Source organism: Osmia lignaria, chromosome 12, assembly GCF_051020975.1.
Source record: "Osmia lignaria lignaria isolate PbOS001 chromosome 12, iyOsmLign1, whole genome shotgun sequence".
NCBI lineage: Eukaryota > Metazoa > Arthropoda > Insecta > Hymenoptera > Megachilidae > Osmia > Osmia lignaria.
In genome coordinates, this window is record NC_135043.1 from 10,838,254 (window position 1) to 10,860,785 (window position 22,532).

Genomic DNA, 22,532 nt, shown 5'->3' on the forward strand with positions numbered 1-22,532 from the left:
GAACAAATGTATTTGAAATATAATAATTAAGACAATTTTTTAGCAAAGTTTTGCGATAGAAACATCATTTTTATTATTCAAATCGCTCCATTTCTTTCACACAAATTTTCACTCTTGTTTTACCCATACACACACACGCACACACACGCACCGCGCGCGCGCGCGCGCATACTATTATTTTTTTTTTTTTTCACTGTACACTATGTACCTTAGCGTTCGTATACGAATTACGAATGCTATATGTATGAATTCTTAATGCTCCAAATATTGGAAACTAACAAACTTTCAACCGTGGCAAGCGAATGCTAATTTTTTTTTTTTTTTCTTTACTTCTCAAACGTTCGATTAGAGTGTGAGCGTTAAAGTGTTAGAATAACGCAGATTAATAATATGTGTAATTGTGAATCGCCGTAAGAGCTACGTGCACTCACTTATCGAATATATTACAGTGCCGCAATGTAAAAAAAAGAAAAAAAGAAAAAAAGAACGCGCTTACATCTATTGCACTTTCTTAACATTTTTTATGCTCAAATGTTCGTATCACCTGTAATCGACTATATCATAATACAGAATAATACATAACAGCTTATGTACCAACGCTTTCTTCGTGTAACTATGTACAGGTGTGTATGTTTAGCTAGTAGAGTTACACTTTCAGTCGACGGATGGTGTAACGGTCTTTTAAACTCCATGTCTCACGAACTTTCCTTCTTCGCGTATAGTTCTCCTAGGAAACAAAGTTAATAAACATAATGAAAGTGAAACAATGATATTAGAATGAAAATCAGGCGGTATCTTGAGAAAAAAAAGTTTGTTTAATAAGATTTGTCCGATATAATATCTGCATACCAAACGTAGCTTGTTCCTGTTTTTTGTTTGGCTACAACTAATATATTTACACATATATATATGTACCCACTTTCTCTTTGATATCTTCGACAAGCTTGATTCCTTTCTTCGGCGTCGAAGTACCACAAAGTGATTGCATATCTGGTTTTGTATGCTGGCTGTACTTCGTGCGGATTTCTCCTGTCGGACCAGAAGAAGAGTATTCTATCGAAAAGCGGCTCGATGTTTGCTACCTGATCACGCCAGCCTTCTGGAAATATCCTCAACAGGCCACCATTTTTCTATAAACACAAAAACCGACCATAAATTATCATAAATAAAAAGAAATAGTATAAAAATATTTGTATGTATAATATAAAAACTATATAATTTAAATAATTTGTATTGTACAATTAAAGTGTACAAAAATTGATAAATGGAAAGTATATGTACTGTCCACCGATCCCAAGTCCCATGAGAATAACTAATTAAGCTCGTGTAAGACTAGGTGGTCAGTCAATGTCTCTTACGGCACAGGTGCCGTTCCACGAGACTTCTTGTGATCGGTGGGCTGTACTCTGCAGAAATGAGAAGATGACGAACGGAAGGAATGCAGGTACGATTGGTCGTAGTCCAGTTCAGATAATGGATCACATACTAATCGCATCGTTTGACAATGAGGGCAAGTGAGAGTTGGTGATCGTGCGAAGAGCTCCCTTTGTCCCTGTGCCGTACCGCTTGTCATCTTTCTATCTCTACACAGTACGTGCGATTGGATGTGGCTGACGCGCGTTGTATCACGTAAGACATTCAACATCCGGTGCTCTCATATTCCCGAAGGCAGCACGTGTTTAAACATCCCTTATTTCTCCTGTAGGCCAACGTAAATATGTATTGCTCAACACTACGCTATGCTCGTGTTGGATGAAGTAACTCACGTAGGCCCTTTCGAGGTCTATCCGGTTGTCGATTACCCTTTCTACAAATGTTCTCTTTCAAAGTTAAAACGACCATGAACCGTGTTAAATTGTATATCAGGCGAATGGGAAATAATGTAACTTGAAATTGTTTTTTAAATACAGAAAAGAGATATAAAAAAAGCTTAAAATTTAAGTTTGTTTAAGCGTATAAATATGTACAATTATTTTAGCGCCACTGCCAAGAAATCATCGCATCGTTGTGTCGCAAAGCGTTAGGAAAGCATCCAGAAAAGTATCTCGTCGTCTAAAATCAGATGATTGAACGTAATAGGTGTATCTTTACCTTGATATCCCAATCCCGGTTGAGATAGTATATGGCTGTGATGCATCGTCCATCTCGATTAGGATTGTCCACGTGTTTCACGTAATGCGAACCGTGACCAGGATAACAAGCCACCATCGCCTGGAAAATAATGGAATTTCGTTACGTTTTATCGAGGAAAAACTTGGAGTGTCCTTGCCGGTCCGTACTCTTAAAAATATAGATCTACTCTATCGAGCAATCACCCAGACCACGCGGAATATTGACCCGGACCATAGGATAAGATTTCGATACTACCTTTTCAAGAACATTAAAAATCATAACGATACGGTAATACTTTAATACTTTTAATCGGCACTGATTAGCTGTATAATTCTCCTAACATCGTAATGCTAGTCAGGCCATTTTTTTCTGCCTTTGATGAAAATAATCAAAATGATTTATTAATTATCGAAGAATGAATTTTTATGCAAAGGAACATCTACACAGGAATTATTCTAAGCGTTTCCTGTTTTATCAAATGTACCGACGAAGGTGGTGGTCTCATTGTCAGACCTATGATTTCTGACTTGAGCGAGGTGTAAGTACCTGCCTGACTACGTGCACCACGTTATGCTGAATGAAACTTGGAGCACGTTGCTCCCTTTCGTGAGTAGCATCGCGTAGTAGTGCATAAGTATGTAGTATGTAGCATTACACTTCCCTATTCCTTTCCTCTCCTTTCAATGACTATTGTCACGTGGAATTTCAACGAAGTTGTAATTATTCATTCAACTTCTTATATTATATACAACTTTCCAATTCAAACATTTGTATATTCGAAATATCAATTAAAACATTATCTAGAAATAATTAGAATACGACTGAGTCAGAATTAAATCACAACAAGATATTTTTGTTCGTTGGAACGGGATATGAAACGATTCATCTTCACGGCTGATATTTTTTTCTTTCTTTTTAATTTAATTATCGTTACGAGGCTTTACAGGGGTATTGATGGCTTTAGGCGCTTATTACTATCTAATTAATATCAATCAAGGATTAACAACATTTAAATCGTCTGAGCTGAGACGTATCGATGAAAGCTGAAAGACTCGATGACTTTACAGATTTAACAACTCTAGGTTTTGAAGATCCAGAGATCCAAAGACTGAAATATTTCCAAATTTTTGGATTCTGCAATTCCAAGATTCTAAGATTCTACAGAAAAGCTCATCTCCCATTCGGTTAGACACGGGGTATACAGTATACAGACCAGTCAAAGGTCTCTGAATGGGCGTACGTGCACTAAAAGGGCTGATAGCAGCGGCAGACCAAGAAGAGAAGGGATTGCCTTTCAGCCTTGACCCAAATAACACGTTAACCTTGGTACTACATCCGTTGCCGTGTATATTCTCACGTAACCCACGAAATAATCGTTTTCCCTGTTTTCGGTAACCGGACGCGATTATTCGTATGCGTAAATGGGGGGGCGTCATCGGCTAGAAAATTCATGAGGTCTGGTTACTATCTCCAAAAGCAAATGAAACTTTACAAAAATATTCTGGTCTCTTTCTGTTGTAATGTTTATACATATAGTATGTAAGAAGCCTGAAATATTAATGAAAGCCATCGTATCTTTATTAATTGTAATAAAAAGCATTGTTGATCAAGTTAAACTAGAAACATCTTTTCATTGAAAACACATCACTGGATTTTAGTAGATTCAATATTGACATTAGATAGTTTTCAATGACCATTGTGCACCATCGAATCACCTTGAAGTAGACAATTGATAAGCACTATTACCAGCTAAGCATATCATTTTGTTTTAACCATTAGAAGAGACTCTCCTCTAATCAGTTGAATATAATATTATCTTTTTTCATATTTTCACAAGCAAATTGAACGCGAAACATCATTCTTGTCTAGAATAAATTACAAAACAATATAATTCAATGACTTCGATTGATTTCACCATATATGTATGTACACCTTGGAAACATGATTGAAATCTCTCACCCCCCCCCCCCCCCCCCCCCTACTTGTGGCCTTGTTTTTTAGATAATTGAATTTATTGACCGATATGATATGGATAAATTGCAATTTTAAAAAGAAAAAACTTATACTGTACATATTACGTGCAATTTATCGCGTTTTTCACAGATAAGGAACATAATTTGCCAAAATAGGTATACATCTTGATAATGTTTCTGTTTCTGATTAGGAACGATGAAAAATGAGTTCGAAAGTCCGTAATCAGAACTATATCTGTGTATAGTTTTTTCATTCGTTTAATTTATCTATAAATTTTTTAAGATTTTTGTGACATTCTGTGAACCCCGTAAGACCAAATGGCTACTATACTAATGTTTACAGTAAATTTATGTTAAAATGAAAAGAAAAAATATTTAAAAATAAAATTTATGTATATTATACATCTAATCAAAGGCATGAATTATGAAGGAGAAAAACGTCTGGAGAGGATTACAGAAGATTAAATGATCGATCGTTCCAAATAAATCTGCCAAAGCAGTATGTATTATGAATGACGTAGCTCATATTTCTTGTAGATTAGTTACTGAAAGTATGTTCTTAATCAAATTTATTTATAACATAGCATCTGTGTATTTAAAGGTAGAACGGAAGAGGAATTTAAGATTCGCAAAGTCAATGAAAATATTAATTTCCATTTACCGTTCGAGTTTGAAAACGATTTATTAAATTTCTGATAAACGACGTTTTGTTTAAAAAAAAATATATAAACCCAAAATAAACGTGGTAGACCAAGTGTCTGTGTTTTGCTTATTTTAATAGTTTATGCAGTTGTCTTGGGAAAACACTCGAGACTTTACCGAATTACTGATTATACATAAAGGGTAATGGGGATTACCTTACGTATAAATGATTGAACAAACCCAGTTATTGGACGCTTCCTTATGTATACGTCGTACATTAAACGAGGAAAACCGCATGATTATTTGCGCTAAATTTATCTTGAACGTAGTAAAAGCAGAAAGCCGCGTTATATTGTTCTGTATCGTGAAACGCTTGTTACTTTCAGGTGCAAAGAAAAGTATCATAAAATTTATTATATGGGTAAATTTAGAGGTATACGAAATAATCAAATTAATTAAGCTATTTATAATTGACAAAATAAAATAATTTTTAACAAATTTTAATAAGCGTAATACGGTAGAATCTCGTTATTTTGCCGTCTGACAATGAACGATTTATCCTTCACGCAGACTGCCACACTTCCACCATTGTAACTTACAAAAATTTTATCTCCCTTTCCCCTCGAACTGAAAGTAAATCATATTTTTTCGATTTCTTTTCAACCACGATCATATTATGAGTATTAAAGTAAAATAAAAGTTCAAGTACATAAGTTGTGCGTGTTGTATACCTTTCCCAGCAATTTCACTTTATCTTCATTCGAGAAGATAAACGTAACTCATTGTACAGTTCAATTTTTAGCTGGTTTATCTGAAAGCTTTCAGGGGAAAGCATTCTTTTAATCTCTTTCTGCACTTGACAATAAATTGCACAGAACAAACGTTGTACAAATTTTATAGAAGTAAATACTTGAAAATAATAAAACGATAAAATAAAGGAATTGTGAAAATACCGCGAATCGAGATAACACAAGAGGGAAGATTAAGAATAATCTCCAATTATTATTGAATAGAACTCTAGATCACACAACACTCTTATGGTACAACTTTACTTTAGGCTTCTCTAGCAAAAATGACGACATAGGGAAAGTAAAAATTTTTCAATATATTAATATTGAAAGTAATTTAGAAGAAAAATTAATATAATTTTTAATCGTTAACTGAAATGTATAAATTAAAAAGAGATATATTAAATAAAATTGTCTCTGTTTCCCTCTAGAACACTATTTTCCCCAAGGAAGTCCACCCCCGATTCTCGGTATACATATGTACCATGTACTTAAGAACAAGGTGAAAAGAAAAACAGGAGACACGATAAGCAACTGGTTTCGCAACAGAAAAATACCATGAAACATCGTAACCCAAGGATCGCAATTTTAAATTACAACAAGGAAGGTGTTCTGAATCGATCGGAAAGTCAACAAGAGATCGGTAAATACCCTGAAAGACGAATGACATCATTCTCAGACGATTGGTACACGCGTAAACGCTCTCCTTCCCTTCGTCAAGCTTAACTATACATGTACACAAATGCATACATATGTACATACATATATGGCACCACGTCAAATCTTTCACCTTCACGAAGGTTACCCTTGTATGTATAGTTTCGCGAACGCGACTAATACGAAATCAATTCTCACCTGTACCAAAACTTATTTTATCAACTTATTAATTCTTAACCAAAAAAGATCGAGTCTTATAGATCACAATTTATTTCTAATGCTTTCTTTTTTTAATAGTATAAAGAATAAAGAATTTAAACTATAGCGAATATTTTCTCTCTGGCTATAAATGGAGCAGCGACAGAACGCAGGATATGTTCAGTTTAAAAATATACATTCAGTTGTTTGTCTGGAAGAATCACTATAAGGAAATTCAACATTTTGGAGCAGTTACTGGTTACATTTTTTTTTTTCCCCCTATTCTTTATGAAATATAAATTTTAATTATTTCAAAGAAAGCTCAATGGAATTTAATGATATTCGGTTTTAACAATTCTGAAGAAATAAATGGGAATGAATCACTGCCCTAAGTGCAAAGAAACATTACTAAATGTATCATTGATATTCACAGAACACTAGTAAATTTTAACCGATAATCTTCTTTGTGAACACCCTGTGTACACGTTTAAACTGAACATAATCACACAACAGCTTACACAAGTCAGTCAGGTACGAGTGACCAGCGATACATATTTCTTTTTTTAGATTTCTCAGCGAGGCGACGCGACGTCTCGTTTCCACGAAACGCGCGCAATTTCAAATTTGTTTAACGGAAACGAGATGCATAATCGGAAAGAAGGCATTACGATCCGTTTGTTTTCTGGCATACGAGACGAAAGGGAGAGTCGGTGAAAGACAAGGAGAAAGAGATAACGGGGAGCGAGTTAGCCGTAAGGCGTACGTGACCGACTGCACTTCGCGAGTTCCCACTCTCGTTTCGATTCGTTCATTTGGCGCGCTAAGCTACCCGAAAGATCGTTGCAATTTCGGGATCCTGACCTTCTCTGCCCACCACCGCCCCGCCCCTCTCCACCCTCGCCGTCCGTCACTATTTTCTGAACGCCTACGAGATTAAACGTCGATGCTCGTAAGAAACGCGCGATCTTTCTTTTTCACCGATGTAGAACAGTTATACGTACACATATTATTTATCATCGACGTTTTATGAGAAACCAGGAAATATGACAGACCTGTTTCCTGCTTACTTGTCAACAATTCCCCATTTCTCGTGTTATTTCAATTAAAATTTCAATTAATGAGTATTTGTAAACAATTTCTTTGAGAACTTTTTCAACTACCATTCGATTCGATCTAATTAATATTTTTTAACACCTACGAGGATTACTATACATATACACGATGGTTACTATTACATTAAAAAGAAGAAAGAGGCAGTGTTTTCAACATATATGAAAAGTTTACATGATTTTTATTTTATATATACTTTGAACACATGCAACTGAACCTTCGATTAATGTAATTTAAAATTTGATGTGCTAATTCGAATTTAGCGGTCTAATTTTATACCTGATATTCGATATCACGAGCCTTGTTCGAAAAAGTTTACTTGTCTAAATTGATCAAAACTTAATTAACGAGTAGTCAAATATGCGTTCGATAATCGATATTTTACGCATTATCATTAAGCATCAAACGGAAAAAAAAATTTTTTTTAAATAAAAAATAAAACTTTGTTTAATGAAATACTCTCAATGTTTTCAAAACAACATGAATCATGCTATGATGTATGCTTACAATAAGCAGAAAAAAAGTAATCCATAACAATTTATCATAATATGAATCCTAATGTATGTAATTTCATTAATAAACATTAAGATATTAATTATTAATGAAAACAAATGTACATTTCTCATTTAATTAATGTAAAGAAACTTTGAGAAGATAGTACAAAGCACAAATCAATTTAAAAAGTTCAAATAATCTTGCTATTTATTTAATAAAAAATATATTCACGCTCACCTTTGTCCTTCCATTGATCGTGTAGTTGCCCATTTTTCCATTGTTACACATTTTATTTGCCCTCATAATGATGGCATCCACTTGGGATATAAGCATCCCAATATTCTGACATTGTTTTTCTTTTCCATCTAACCATGTTATTTGATCACCACGAATTGTCTTTAAGTCGTTCGCACCTGCTTTATTAGAAACCAACTGTCCATCTTTAAATAATCCAGCACTATACATATTTAAAACTTCGTTTAGCACTGCAAGACCTTTCTCCGCTCCTAGAAAATTGTCTACCACACACATACCGTATTCATCCATGTCTCTAATCACATTTCTGCATATTTCGTCTATTAACTCTTCAAGATTATACTTGTTTTTGTGGAGGAAAGGTGGTAAAAGTTCTTCATCACGAGTGAAACGAACCTCTGGGAAGTTCTTCATACCGTTGTGATGTTGTGTAGGCATGTCTAATGCATTGTCCTGCAAGTTATCAAGGATTCTTGAACTTTCTAAGACAGGATTCAATAATTCAGCTCTGGCACCTAGGATTGTGTCTTCAGAACTTCCTTCGTACGTTATCGGAGAAGTCCATCCGTCTACTCTGTTAGTACGGCTACCTTTTGTTTTGATACCACTAGATTTCCTCTTAGGATTTTGACGTTCTTTACAATCCAACAGTTCCCTCACTTTTTCTGCCTGTTTATTTACTCCTGCAAATAATACAGTGACATAGTTAATCTATAATATATACAGAATGAAAGAATGGATAAAAGTATCACATATTCGATTCCAATAATAAATAAATAACAAACTATTCATCGAAACGTTTATTTTTATGTGAAATGTTGATAATCGTAAAATTTGAAATATAAAAAAATTTAGAAAAAGGAACTCGAGAAAGTAGAAAGAAACTTTTACGTACCTCCAGAATGTTTCGCATTGTAATGAACTTCTTGAGTAGCATCCTCCGATCCCCGCGTTGTTTCTGACACTGGTTTCTCGTTTAGGTTAGAAACTACTGGTGTATTTGAAAACTGACAATTCCTGAGGGAGGAGGAATCCTTGCTCAATTCCAGAACGGAATTTTGCTTAGACGTTGCAACTGAATCTGGTACGATCGATCGCACCGAATGAGTCGCACAAAATTCTTTGTGACGTTTCCAATCCCGCCTTTGGTGTTCTTGGGTGCAATAGGAGACGGCCTTGCACCGTGAACACCTTAACAGCTTGTCAGTTCTATTACAGACTACACAGCCCACCGTTGCACCTATCTGAACATCACCGCCGGGTGTCTGTGCACGACTGACTGTCGGTCCGGACATGTTTCGTCGTTTATTTCGCGGCCACGAGTGTCGACGACATTTCTCCAATGAGGGAGGTCACACACGCACTCGATCTGCGTACGGTACTACTCTGCTATCGGAACTCCGCAGTGCTTATACGTATGATCGCTTGGTTTACATGCTACATACATATGTACATGTATGTTATCGAATCTGCAAAACACCTATTGGCGCAATGGTGATCAGAAAAACACCGATTCTTAATGCCTGTTAGCTCGTATGATCCTTACACATTGTACCGTATGCGTGTAGTCATGCATCAATACAACACATTACACTTGATTACACTGTATTCAAGTCCTTTCTTTAAAAATTCATTTAAAAATTAGGTATACATTCACTATTTTGCCCGTTCGCCGTCCTTAAGATAGCGCCACTTTATAGTCAATTTTTTTTTGTACTCTCTCTCTCTCTTTCAACACTATGATCAATTCTGCAATGTATGAAAACAATGTTTGATTATTTGTGCCTTGAGTTGTGAAAATCTATATATTTTTTTATCGAAAATAGAAACGTTTGATGCGATGAAAAATATGTAGTACATTGTTCAACGTAAAAATTAGATTACGTCGAACATGATTAAAAAACAAAAAAATAAAAGACTATCAATGTTACAGTTTTATGCTTAAGTTCCAACTATATATACATAAGCGAATACAAGAATATGCATAATAAAAATAATTAAATACTATATTATAAATAGAGAAATAATGTGATAAACATTATATGTGTTCATTATATTGAAGCGTTTAATAAAAGAAGTTCTTGGTAATATTTATTTAAAGCTCATTTTCCGAGACGTTCACGTTTTTATAGTTTTAAGTTTTATATACATATGTATGTATTATGTATATTTTATATATAGGCATTAAAAATGCACAAAATTGAATTCTTTCATATGGGAACAGTCACTGTGTTTCTATGGTAACTGTGTGTGCACTTTGTTACAACATTGAATGCATACTGTGCACATTGGATAGTAAAGTATATAGTAAAAGTTTTGTGAAATAAATAATCACCAATATTTTGTAAATTAAATAGGTGTCAACGCCTACAACATGAGTACTTTCCTACAAAATATTTACATTAAAGATGGAGAATATACAAAAACAATTTATACAATGGTATAGATTATTTACATCCAACTTGTATTATTTTACTATTTAGTTTATTGCTTATTATAATGTGTCTTACCAGACGCATTGGTATTCCTTGCTGTGATACTAATTTTTAAAATCAAGAAAATGACTTTTTTAATTACTTTTAAATGTTAATTGAACGCATACAAAATAGATATGTACATTACAGATTAAGGAACAAAGATATACAGAGACAATAAAAGTGTTAATTGCACTTCTAGATGTTTATCCTGCTGTATGTATGATTATGCTAAAATAATTTTTTACATTATCGATAAATTAGTTTTATAAGTTATACATATTTGATAAATTATTTTACAGTCCAGACCTTGTTTATCTCTACTTGCTCACTGTTATTTTTATACTCAAGATTTTATAGCTTCTGCGCAATGTTATGAAAAATTAGTTCAATTATGTCCGGATGAAAGTATATACAAGTTATACCATGGTCAATCTTTACATCAAGCATGTATGTATCAAGAAGCATGGACAATATGTTCCAGTATCGTTAATCAAAGCAACCTGGAATTTAAAGTAAAGAAACTGCAGGCAGCAATAAAATATGGCCAAGAAGATATTGTTGCTGCAAAAAATCTTGTTGATCAATGCTCAGTTGATGATGTTGATACAGAGATTAATTTAGGATGTCTTTTATACAAGGTATAAAAATGAAAATTGGAAGTACTCTTTATAAACGGTCTAATATTTGATCTTTTCAGGAAGAACAATACGAACAAGCATTAAAAAAATTTGCTAATGCGTTACAAATTGCAGGTTTTAAACCACATTTATCATATAATGTTGCACTTTGTTATTTTAAATTAAAAGAATATGCTGCATCCTCGAAACATATTGGTAAATATACTAATATCGACGATACAGTTTGTTAATTCAATAATATTTTTATCCTACATTTTATGTTAGCTGATATTATTGAACAAGGGATAAAGGAACATCCAGAATTAGGAGTAGGCATGACAACAGAAGGCATAGAAGTACGCAGTGTTGGTAATACTTTAACGCTTCACGAAACAGCTTTAACAGAAGCATTCAATTTAAAAGCAGCCATAGAATATCAACTACAAAATTGTAATTGTATAAAATAAATTTCAGTTATTCACTTATTTTAATTGCTATCGTGATAGTTGCTATCGGGTGTCTGAGTTTTAATTAATTGCTTTTAGTTGAAGCAGCAAAAGAAGCATTAACGGATATGCCTCCCAGATCTGAAGAAGAGCTTGATGCTGTTACTTTGCATAATCAAGCCTTAATAAATATGGATACAAAGCCAAGCGAAGGATTTGAGAAACTAATGTTTTTATTACAACAAAATCCATTTCCACCTGAAACTTTTGCTAATTTGTTACTGTTGTACTGCAAATATCAATACTATGATTTAGCTGCAGATGTGCTTGCTGAAAATGTGCACTTGACTTACAAATACTTAACGTCGGTAAGTATGATTTTAATTATCGTAGTATTAATATATTATACACTCAAAATACATTTCTCACGGACTTCGATTTCACTACCACAAAAATTTAGATGGTTTATAAAATGATGAAAACGATAGAAAACTTTATTAGAAATTCTACCGAATTCATATAATTTCTCAATCAGTGGAGTGTTTACTTTTTGAGTGTTTAGATTTTTTGGAATGTTTGTCTATACTATTGTCTGAATGCTTTCGTTTATGAGCTTTCACATCATGACTAGACAAACTTTCATTAGAGCTTTCATCGCTAAATGAATTATTATGCTTCTTTCTTTTCCTTTTTTGATCTTTAGAATACTTTTTCTTTTTCTTTTTAACAATTTCTTTTCTATCCGAATCGCTATCATCCGTATTTTGCTTAAGTTTTTTAACTTTCCTTTTTTTCTTTCTTTTCTCTTTGTGCTTTTTCTCTTTTTTAGTTACATCATCAGTTTGCGGTTGAACAATAGGTTGTTGTTCTTCTTCAATCTCTGGGATTAATTCATATTTTTTCCCACCAGGAGACATAAAGCAGTCTTTAGATAAATGACCAGCAGTTCCACATTTAGTGCACGTAGTATTAAGGACAGCTTCTAAATGTATGGTTTTACGTTCATGTTTTTCTATAGTTTTTCTCTTTTGCGTGTCTCTCTGTAATTCAACTCCATTCGGATCTAAATCTGTACCGCTTCCTTGATTCACGTATTTCATTGACAATCCTATTTTACCATCATCTCCGATTGAAATAATTTTACACCATACTCGTTCTCCTTTTTGCAAAATCTCTGCAACATCGTCGACACGAGCAGAGCTTACCTAATGAGTTTTTATAAATATAAAGGATTTATATTAAAACATAGAACCGAATAATTTATTATGAATACGCTGTTCTAATACCTGTGATTTATGTATCAGTCCCTGGGCTGAGCAGCCCGGAATTCTGATAAAAGCTCCGTAATTCTGTACCGATGCAATTTCTCCAAGAAATATTTCATTTAGCTTACAATTTGCCATCTTTATACAATTGAATACTAATATTTCTCTTTGTAAATTATACTGATATTAATACTTATACGGAAATCAGTAACAATAAAGTAAATAATCATGCACGAATTGAAAGGTTAGGCTCACCAATAAAATACTCAGGCCTGTAGCAAGCGCAACGTAATAAGGGGGACGAGTAACAAGAATACAAAAAAATGTACAATATTGTATGTACATTTAAATTTAAAAATTGACAATAATTACAATTAATGCTTATTTTGTAGTATTTATATGATTTTTTGGATGCATTAATTACGCAACAAACTTCACCAGAAGAAGCCTATCGGAAATTTGACGATCTTGGTAATAAACATATGGAAATATTACGAAAAGCTACAAAAAGAGTACAAGAAGCAAGATTAAATCACGATGATAATGCCGTTAAAAAAGCAGTAAATGATTACGAAGAAGCCTTAGAAAGATACATACCAGTTTTAATGGCACAAGCTAAAATTTATTGGGAACTTGGGAATTATATACAAGTGGAAAAGATTTTCAGAAAAAGCGTGGAATTCTGCAATGAGCATGATATATGGAAACTAAACGTAGCTCATACTCTTTTTATGCAAGAAAATAAATTTAAAGAAGCGACTGGATTTTACGAGCCGATTGTTCGAAAAAAATATGATAATGTTAGTTAATTAGTTACTATTTCATTTTTATTAGTTACTTTTATAAGTTTCAAGTTATTAATTATAAAATATTATTAAAATTTCAGATTTTAGATGTAAGCGCTATAGTACTTGCTAATTTATGCGTTAGCTACATTATGAACTCTCAGAATGCGGAAGCTGAAGGATTGATGAAAAAAATTGAAAAGGAAGAGCAAGCCGTTTCGCAAGAAGATCAGGAGAAAAAATTATTTCACTTGTGCATTGTAAATTTAGTAATTGGAACGTTGTATTGTTCAAAAGGAAATTATGAATTTGGGATATCCAGAGTAATGAAAAGTTTGGAACCTTATAATAAAAAATTAGGAACAGATACTTGGTTTTATGCGAAAAGATGCTTTCTATCTCTTTTAGAACAGCTGGCTAAGCAACTAGTAGTTTTAAAAGATACTACACTTCAGGAATGTATACAATTCTTGGAACACTGTGAAGGTATACAATATTTTTTTCTTTAATATAGTTACTATATAATTATTAAAACTTTTATTTTATAGTTTATGGAAGAGACGTGGTGACAGTTGTAGAGCAGCCTTTTGATATGCAGGATATGCTTTCCGTAACTCCTCAAGGAAAAGAAACGGTTGTATACGAAGCGCGTTATTTAAAAGCTTTATTCTTAAAACTACAAATGTGAATATCTACGTAAAGATATGTGTAACATATGTAACATTTGGTAGCAAGGATTTATTATATGTACATATGTATACGATCATTAAATCTTAACATAAAATTTGTAAAAAATATTAAAAATATAATTATATTATAATTTTTTGTAATTGTATTGATACTTCCGAGACAAGTCGCCTATTTACGTAGTATATACGTTCCTGATTAATGACGTAGGTTTCAGTGTAAGCAGTGGTGTAAGTAAACGAAAATGGTGGTCGACATGGAGTTACAGGAAGCAAAGGATTATGTCCTCCAACTTATGAAAGATAAAGATAAAATTGAATCAGATTTGAAGGATTTGAAAGAAATTTTAGATTCTGTACGTACATTAATATGTATATCTTAGATTTGTATAGAATGTCTAATCATACTATCAATAATATATGTACATACATATAATGTATTCCGTTAAAATTTTTGATAATATAAAAAATTGCAGAATCATGTCGGCATGGATGATCAGCTGGTGGACTCTGACGGGTATCCACGAACCGATATTGATGTTTACCAAGTCAGACATACGAGACATAAGATAATATGTGCGTTTAATTATTACGCAATTTTGTTGGGTTAAAATTTGAATAACTTAAACTTATTAGTACATTTTTAAGTGATTAGGTCTCAGAAATGATCATAAAGCCTTGATGAGAAAAATAGAAGAGGGTTTGCACAAAGTGCATGGTCTGGCAGGAAATCAAGTGGAAAGTTATTCTACTCCAAGTACAAGTTACACTCAAGAATGCGCATCAACCGAACCTTTCCTGAGAGTGAACCTGGTATCTGCAGGTTCTCCAGCAGAGATGGCGGTGAAAAATATATTTTAAATTGTTATATCATTTAAAGAACCACGGATGATTATACAAATTGACAATGAAATTTTTACAGGGAATTCAAGTTGAAGACCTGATAATAGAATTTGGTTCTATCGATTGTCGAAATTTTAGATCATTAAAAGATATTGGTACCTTGGTACAAAACAGCAGATATAAAACAATCAATGTGAAAATTAAACGCGGATCTAATATTATAGTCTTGGCTTTAATTCCACGTCCTTGGGTTGGTAACGGCCTTTTAGGCTGCAATGTAATACCCATAGAGACAGTTGAAAGATAAAGTATTTGTAATTATAAATTTTTTGTGTATACGTTAAATAATAAAAGAATATTTATATATTGTATAAATAATATTCAGAATTATGTTTATAATCTGCTCTCTTTATTATTTAATGATCTGTGATGAATTTAATTTATCACTAAATGGATTCTTATGGTATAATCCTAAGAAGTATTAGACGTTCAAACCTTGAAATTGAATACACATAATCTATTGGTAGAAGTTCATTCTTGGGTATTTAAAGGTATTACAGAGCTATTGTAGCCTCAGACATTTCTTAGGAAGCAATAGTACAGGAATACAGAAGCAAAATGCATCTTCCACTGATGGTATGTTACAATTTATAGGAAAATTGATTTTCTTCCTATATTACTGATTACTACATTTTTTTCTATATAGGTAATATCAAGTTTAATTATTTTTGCTTGTCAAGTATCAAGTGAAATTAACAGTTACGAATACTCTGACCAACAACCATTGCCACTTGTTTATACCTTATATCCATTTTACAATTCCGAAACATTGCTCGAAGTATGGAGGACTGCTAAAACTGTTGATATTTCTACCGATGTAGTAACTGTAGCTCCACGTGACCAGGAACAAACAGTTTTATATAGTAATAATATTCATAAAAATGATAACAATTTGAAGTCACAAAATAATTTATCTTATTTTGCGAATGACGTGAAAAACGTAAACGAGGATGAATTATCTAAAAACAGACAGCGTCTTTCTAATTATGTAAGTATTCATGAATTTCAATTGTTATTGCAATAGGAAGTATTTCTAAGTATCACTATTTCTAAGATATGTATCTCCAATATTACAGGGAAACAGACACAGAGATAGAAATGTTGAAAATGAGTAAGAGGACAGTGTTTGGAGGAACTAAACTGGGTATAACAATCTGAAGGAATTATTTGCTTACAGCAAAGTGTAGTTAGATTTTATTATTGCTATACTGTGAATGAAATTGTGAAAATTGTACTTGTAGCTAGTATTGAAATATTTTATAATTAAAATGTGCTTATAGAAAATATTAAAATAATTTACATGAAAATTGGAAATATCTTTATTTCTATACCTCTATTTAAATCTATAATTTATGCGTGGTAGATAGTGAAATATCAAAGATATTGATGTCATTTGTTGTAATTCTATTCTTAATTACAAAGTTAATATGGTGATAATCTGTAATAAAAAAATATTAAATTTTCCATTCTTCTATGAAGGTTACCGAATTACAATTAATTCGTCAAAGACAGGTATAGATTTGCAATGCCTAATACGAGCTTGACATTCAACCCTTTTTAGATTTGGGCATCTGCCATCGGGATCCAAATTGAACAGCTTCAATGTTAACATTCGCAATGACGATACTGATTTTCTTAGCGATGCAGTTTACTACTAACTGTCTTCGAGTTACCATACCTACGTTTCTATTTGTCTATAAAACATTGTTTATGTTAACAGTGCTTATTTGATTAAAACCCAAACAATAAGATGTTGAAATATACAATATAGTTATGACATTATGTATTTATGTATTAGTTAGTTGCGATTGTTACACGTAGCGGATTATACACAAATCCACAGCCAAACTTACATACAGTAAGTGTAATAGTTGAAACTTTGAATCAACTTTGAAATAAAAAAGAAAATACATATTTAAGTTGTTTCTAACTACACGTCAGAATGTTTCGATTGAAATATTTCGCTGTGAAAGTAAATATAATCGTGTGAAATACGTTTAATATACAACAGACACGCTGTTTTAGATGTATGTAAATGAAGAAAATAAGAAAATTGTAGCATCCAGTTCAATTGAAGGTGAGATCAATTTGGCGGTATAATTGTAACTTGTATTAGTTAACTAAATTTATTCTAGCATGAAGTGAAATTTAATTATGGATTTTTGCTACATACTTACATATATCCTATGTTAATGATGAAAGGAGCCTAACGCAAATTTAATAAAAAATAAATGTATGTATCAACAATTATTTATAGAAATTTCAGTTGAAATTATGTATTTGACAAATTTATGTGAAATTTCTTGTAGTTTTTACTGCATTTAATTCAAAAAACAAATTCATAATTATACATATACATGTATTTATTTGCAGATATGCTTGAATTAGATTGTCACTGAAGAAGAAACCGTTTTAACTTGGTTTTGGCTTACTTAATCTCTATACTATTGCAATAAAATCTGAACGGAAGTGTTTCATAGTTCGGCCAATGTCGCATGTTTCTTTCCAACATACATATTTTTAGATCGGCCCGTCGAAAAGCATCGCGTGGCCATCAGACGATCTGTTAGACACAATAATGACGATCCGTGTGTATGTATGTACTTACACGTGTCATTAACATTTGATCGACTGGACCGTAAACTTTAAGTTGACTATTGGCATGAAATTGAAAAAATATACATATTTAGGATACATTGGTGATTATGTTTCAATTATACATATATTGTATCATCAATTAATAATGCTTTAGATTCATTGAGAATCTCTGTAGAGGTGTGGATATGGATATTATTTAATCCTGAGGTATAATTCCCTCTGAAAGTACCAATCACATTAGAATTTACATCGTTTGAACGAATAAAATTCTAATTATTCTAAACTATTGGTATATTTACAGAATATTTTCTGAATTACTACAGGAACTGTATTATTATATTACAAGCTATTTGAGGAACAAGCATTAACAGATAATACTTATTGTCAGTGTAAAATTGCAATTGTGATGTACTGTGAAACCTCGTATGAAACGAGTGTTTACTCAGACGGTAGTTATTCCAATATACAAAGTTAAATTTAACAAGCGCGCTGCATACTGGCGGGTCTCCCAAAACTACTCGTCATTATTTATGCTATACGTACAAACACTCGCGGAGACACTTGCCGGCAATGATTTTCTTTTTTTTTACATCAACAGTGACGTACCGTTTACAAAGTCACAATTGCTTGATTTTCATTTCTGTTTTTTATAATAATATTTTTGATAAATCTTATTATGCTTTCAGAGATCTACCATGGATATTATGTAGATCAGTGATTGTTCCATTCAACAAAACACTATACCACTGAATTGATTAGTGTCCGAGGTATGAAATGAAATTTGATAGAATATAAAAATTTGATTGCAAAATTTCAATTTGTTATCTACTTTACTTTATTTTATTATTCACGCCAACTTTGATTACATATCTGTTTGCCAGATTGAAGAAAAAAGACGGCAACTTACATTAACGATGAAAAGGAAGAAATTATTGCTAATCTCACGAGGAAATTACTTTGATTACGAAACTGATAAGAACTGAATGAAGGATGACGGTCTCGTACCAATATCAAGTCGCTAACTCAACGAGGGGTGGATTCACCAGGCTACTTTTTATGTGGAGAGGCTCACTCTACAAGCTTATCTATAGAGAACTCTTCCTGTTTTTAACTCTTTTTGCCGCACTTTCCGCTATTTATCGTTACTTGCTTAATTCCAAGCAGAAAAGGTTTGCAATTCAATTCTCAATATTGTATGAATGCTATATTAACAGTGATGGGATGCAGTTATCAGATGAATTTAATATTTAATCATCAACTAATTTCAAATACATTGGAATAAAAATAATCGAGATAATATGTATTATTATATTGTATAAGAAGAAGATTCTATTTATCCCATCATTGATTATTACATCAATGAATTATTCAGTTGTTCCTTGTTGCCAATTCTTCAATAGAAAATATTCGTTTTACAGAGAATTCGAGCAAATTGTTATTTACTGCGATAACTTCATCAATTTGATTCCATTAAGTTTTGTTCTTGGATTCTACGTATCATATGTCGCTCAAAGGTGGTGGCAACAATATCAAGCAATACCTTGGCCTGATAAGTGAGTATTATAATAGAATATATATCAACATACTTTTGTATATTAATATGTGACCAGTATGTATATTTTCTTAGAGTGATGCATTTAATTGCATTATATGTTACGGGAAACGACAATTACGCTCGTATGCTTCGAAGGAGTATGATGCGTTATTTGAACCTTTCCCTAATATTAGTTTTACGTTCGATCAGTTCGGCAGTTAAGAAACGTTTCCCAACGCTTGATCATGTTGTTGATTCTGGTAAAACATTATAGTTCTCTTTTTCTTTTGACACGAACCTGCTAATTGTTAACCCATAGCATGCAAAAATTTATATTTCTTCATGCTGAAGAATAACTAACAAGGCAAAGTCAATGATGAAATGACGGAATTTCAACTAAACTGATTGATTTCGATGAAGATGAACCCCTTTTTTAGTCGAGTGTGCTTTCAAAAATTGTATTCCGTAGGTATAACTATTTTTATTTTTTTTTATCTTGAGCTCAAGTTATCTTCATTATTAACAATAGATTTCGAAGAAATTAATATTCCAATTTTAATAATATTACACATTTGAAATTAATAATAATAATAATAATAATTATACCGACAGATGTATTAACAAAGTAACTACAATTTTACAGGTTTCATGACGTCCTTAGAGTTAGAATTATTTCTGGCAGTACCAAGTTCAGAATTCAATACCTACTGGATCCCTTGCACATGGTTTATCAATCTTTTGAAAGATGCACGTCAAAATCAGAGAACTCCTGATCCTCAAGGATTGAAATTAATCATGGAAGTTCGTATTTATACGTAGTATTACGTAAAAAACTGTTTAGAATTGTTTAATAAACTAATAATAAGTTGAAATTATTCATTATTATTAATAATACCTACAGGAATTTTGTGAGTTTCGTACTAAATGCGGCATGTTATGGAGCTACGATTGGATATCAATCCCTTTAGTTTATACGCAAGTAGTAACGCTAGCAACATACAGTTTCTTTGCTGTGGCTTTAATAGCTCGTCAATATATTGATGGCAAGGAAAAACAATTTCAACTGCAAATTGACGTTTATATTCCTGTTTTTACCATTCTGCAATTCTTCTTTTTCATGGGCTTGTTAAAGGTATACATATGTATACATGCATAGTAATAGTAATATTATAAAATTAAATCAGGTCTTTGTATGTATATGCAGTTTAAAAAAGACTGAATTACATTTTAATAGGTGGCAGAACAATTAATTAATCCTTTCGGTGATGACGACGAAGATTTTGAACTCAACTGGATAATTGATCGTCATACAAAGGTATAATTACTGTTTGCAGATATATTTTAACACTGTATAATAATTGATTTGTTTTTTATAATCGTAGGTATCTTATCTTGGAGTCGACACGCTAATGAATCGATGTCCACCTTTGGTTAAAGACATTTACTTCGACGATGAAAATCTGATTTTACCATACACTGAAGCAGCAGCTGCTTATAAAAAGAAAACGTATCGTGGTAGCGTGGCGAATATGACGTTAGTATGCTTAAGAAATTTCTAACTTGAACTAAATCCATTAATAACAAATTAATTCACTCCATTACAGAGTCCCTGAAGAAAAGCAAACTATGTTTTTACCAGATGTTATAGAAGAAAACGAAGAAGATGTAAAACCCTCGCTTCATACGTCAACCATGAGTTTAGCCACTCACAATGAAAGTCCATCCAGTCAAAGGCGGTAATTATAATTGATATGTATTTTTGCATAATTCTGTTAAAAAAAAAAATGAAAAAAAATTTTTTTAATTATTTTATCGCTTTAGACATTCAAAGATTCTTCGTACAATGAAGTTTCATTAAGTTAGACTCGTTTGTTTCAGCCAGATCAGCTCGCGCGCTGAAACACCTACAAAAACTGATGAAACTTGTTCAGAGACAATTGTACAGTTTGATATTCAAGAATCGCCATCGCGAATGGAACAAGCAGAACAACGATTTAAACTAACAGAGACTATGAGAAAATTTTCATCTCTAGGAAGACATTCAATATCGCAAAGTGAACACACTCGAAAACCATTTTTTACATTAACGAAAAGTCCTAAAATGCAACTTGGCTCAAGTACCTCCAATTTATCAAAAACTAGCAGACAAATCATCGACACTCCTACGGTATATATCAGCGAAGAAAATCCATGGGGAGAATATACTTCACACGTTTTGCATCCACCCTCGTTAGAAGCGCTTTCAGATCAGTTTTCAGAGACAGGAAAACAACGTGATTTCGAAAATACACAGTTACCTGATACTTTCAATCTAGACACAAGCGATAGTTCTCATTCAGACACGTGTCAATTGCAGTGTCATCATACAAACATGTGCCCCTTAAGACCATCGGATATCAATTTATCAATTCCAGCAAAAACAGCTACACCAAAAGCCAAAAGTCCCAAGTATCTCGTAAGAAGGCACAAGTCTCTGGAGGCTGGTAAAAAGAAAGGTATTCAATGGAAGAAAATTATTAAGACCTATCGAAAAGAAAAGCCGGAAGATATACTGGTAGTAGAAGAAATGATACCTTACACAAGAAGCTCACCAAATTTGAAACATTTGGATAAGTGTTCACAGACTCTGGTAAAAGATACATCTCACGACGATATGGGCTCACCTTCGAAGAAAGAATAATTTATTGAATTGTAATTACACATACATAAACACCATAGAGTATTCAAAACTAATGGTATAAAACATAAAAATACTTCCCATATGTTTCATAAAAATTCTATTAATTACGTATATGCATTGCAACGTTATTATTATTATTATTATTATTATACACCTTTAGAAAAAAGTGAATTTAGTATAAAAACATTATTATTTATAAAAGTTTCATCTGTTTTATTTTAAAAGCTAATTATCGACAGTTTTAATTACTGATAAAACAATATTTTTGTTTTATCTCTTTTTTATAAGTTACTATGATTCTTTTTAAAAAC

The 22,532-nt window shown here is 32.4% G+C and overlaps 6 protein-coding genes and 1 long non-coding RNA gene across 18 annotated transcripts; 4 read left to right on the forward strand and 3 right to left on the reverse strand.

The window, feature by feature from the left end:
- Positions 1-306: 306 nt before the first annotated feature.
- Positions 307-9,665, reverse strand: Hph (HIF prolyl hydroxylase). Its single transcript, XM_034336969.2, has 5 exons — positions 9,126-9,665; positions 8,213-8,913; positions 2,092-2,211; positions 920-1,130; positions 307-727 (listed from the first exon to the last, which is right to left on the reverse strand). Exons 1-5 carry the CDS (start codon positions 9,523-9,525, stop codon positions 696-698), a joined length of 1,464 nt encoding a protein of 487 aa, XP_034192860.1. The 5' UTR covers positions 9,526-9,665; the 3' UTR covers positions 307-695.
- Positions 1,487-2,085, reverse strand: LOC117610060 (uncharacterized). The gene is made up of 2 exons (XR_004582786.1): positions 1,767-2,085; positions 1,487-1,699 (listed from the first exon to the last, which is right to left on the reverse strand). It is a non-coding gene; the product is annotated as an uncharacterized LOC117610060 (long non-coding RNA).
- Positions 9,666-9,978: 313 nt separating the features above from the next.
- On the forward strand, positions 9,979-14,629 carry Ttc30 (tetratricopeptide repeat domain 30). 4 transcript variants are annotated; one of them, XM_034336959.2, is made up of 10 exons: positions 10,213-10,314; positions 10,412-10,670; positions 10,855-10,920; positions 11,007-11,345; positions 11,405-11,540; positions 11,610-11,774; positions 11,870-12,138; positions 13,428-13,835; positions 13,922-14,306; positions 14,369-14,629. In XM_034336959.2, exons 2-10 carry the CDS (start codon positions 10,605-10,607, stop codon positions 14,506-14,508), a joined length of 1,974 nt encoding a protein of 657 aa, XP_034192850.2. In that variant the 5' UTR covers positions 10,213-10,314; positions 10,412-10,604; the 3' UTR covers positions 14,509-14,629. The 4 variants fall into 4 exon arrangements, 3 of the variants coding, with proteins under 3 accessions (XP_034192851.1, XP_076547489.1, XP_034192850.2); XR_004582784.2 differs by lacking the exon at positions 10,213-10,314 and having other exon boundaries at positions 10,333-10,670; positions 13,922-14,143; positions 14,229-14,306; positions 14,369-14,507; XM_034336960.2 differs by lacking the exon at positions 10,412-10,670 and having other exon boundaries at positions 9,979-10,314.
- Positions 12,133-13,310, reverse strand: LOC117610046 (zinc finger CCHC domain-containing protein 17). The gene is made up of 2 exons (XM_034336970.2): positions 13,057-13,310; positions 12,133-12,975 (listed from the first exon to the last, which is right to left on the reverse strand). Exons 1-2 carry the CDS (start codon positions 13,171-13,173, stop codon positions 12,298-12,300), a joined length of 795 nt encoding a protein of 264 aa, XP_034192861.1. The 5' UTR covers positions 13,174-13,310; the 3' UTR covers positions 12,133-12,297.
- Positions 14,630-14,702: 73 nt separating the features above from the next.
- LOC117610049 (26S proteasome non-ATPase regulatory subunit 9) lies at positions 14,703-15,729 on the forward strand. The gene is made up of 4 exons (XM_034336973.1): positions 14,703-14,862; positions 14,983-15,082; positions 15,162-15,349; positions 15,429-15,729. Exons 1-4 carry the CDS (start codon positions 14,752-14,754, stop codon positions 15,654-15,656), a joined length of 627 nt encoding a protein of 208 aa, XP_034192864.1. The 5' UTR covers positions 14,703-14,751; the 3' UTR covers positions 15,657-15,729.
- A 29-nt stretch (positions 15,730-15,758) lies between these two features.
- LOC117610055 (uncharacterized) lies at positions 15,759-16,701 on the forward strand. The gene is made up of 3 exons (XM_034336980.2): positions 15,759-15,985; positions 16,056-16,397; positions 16,486-16,701. The coding sequence occupies exons 1-3, from the start codon at positions 15,968-15,970 to the stop codon at positions 16,522-16,524; spliced, it is 399 nt and encodes a 132-aa protein (XP_034192871.1). The 5' UTR covers positions 15,759-15,967; the 3' UTR covers positions 16,525-16,701.
- Positions 16,702-17,039: 338 nt separating this feature from the next.
- On the forward strand, positions 17,040-22,425 carry LOC117610037 (bestrophin-4). Of its 9 annotated transcripts, XM_076691372.1 has the most exons (15): positions 17,040-17,267; positions 17,435-17,486; positions 17,545-17,642; positions 17,783-18,214; positions 18,309-18,456; positions 18,694-18,774; positions 18,889-19,176; positions 19,426-19,560; positions 19,635-19,801; positions 20,185-20,342; positions 20,443-20,673; positions 20,776-20,856; positions 20,924-21,075; positions 21,146-21,277; positions 21,420-22,425. In XM_076691372.1, exons 7-15 carry the CDS (start codon positions 18,998-19,000, stop codon positions 22,219-22,221), a joined length of 2,037 nt encoding a protein of 678 aa, XP_076547487.1. In that variant the 5' UTR covers positions 17,040-17,267; positions 17,435-17,486; positions 17,545-17,642; positions 17,783-18,214; positions 18,309-18,456; positions 18,694-18,774; positions 18,889-18,997; the 3' UTR covers positions 22,222-22,425. The 9 variants fall into 9 exon arrangements, with proteins under 9 accessions (XP_076547487.1, XP_076547488.1, XP_034192839.1 ...); XM_076691373.1 differs by having other exon boundaries at positions 17,040-17,486; positions 17,526-17,642; XM_034336948.2 differs by having other exon boundaries at positions 17,040-17,486; positions 18,331-18,456.
- The last annotated feature ends 107 nt before the right edge of the window (positions 22,426-22,532 follow it).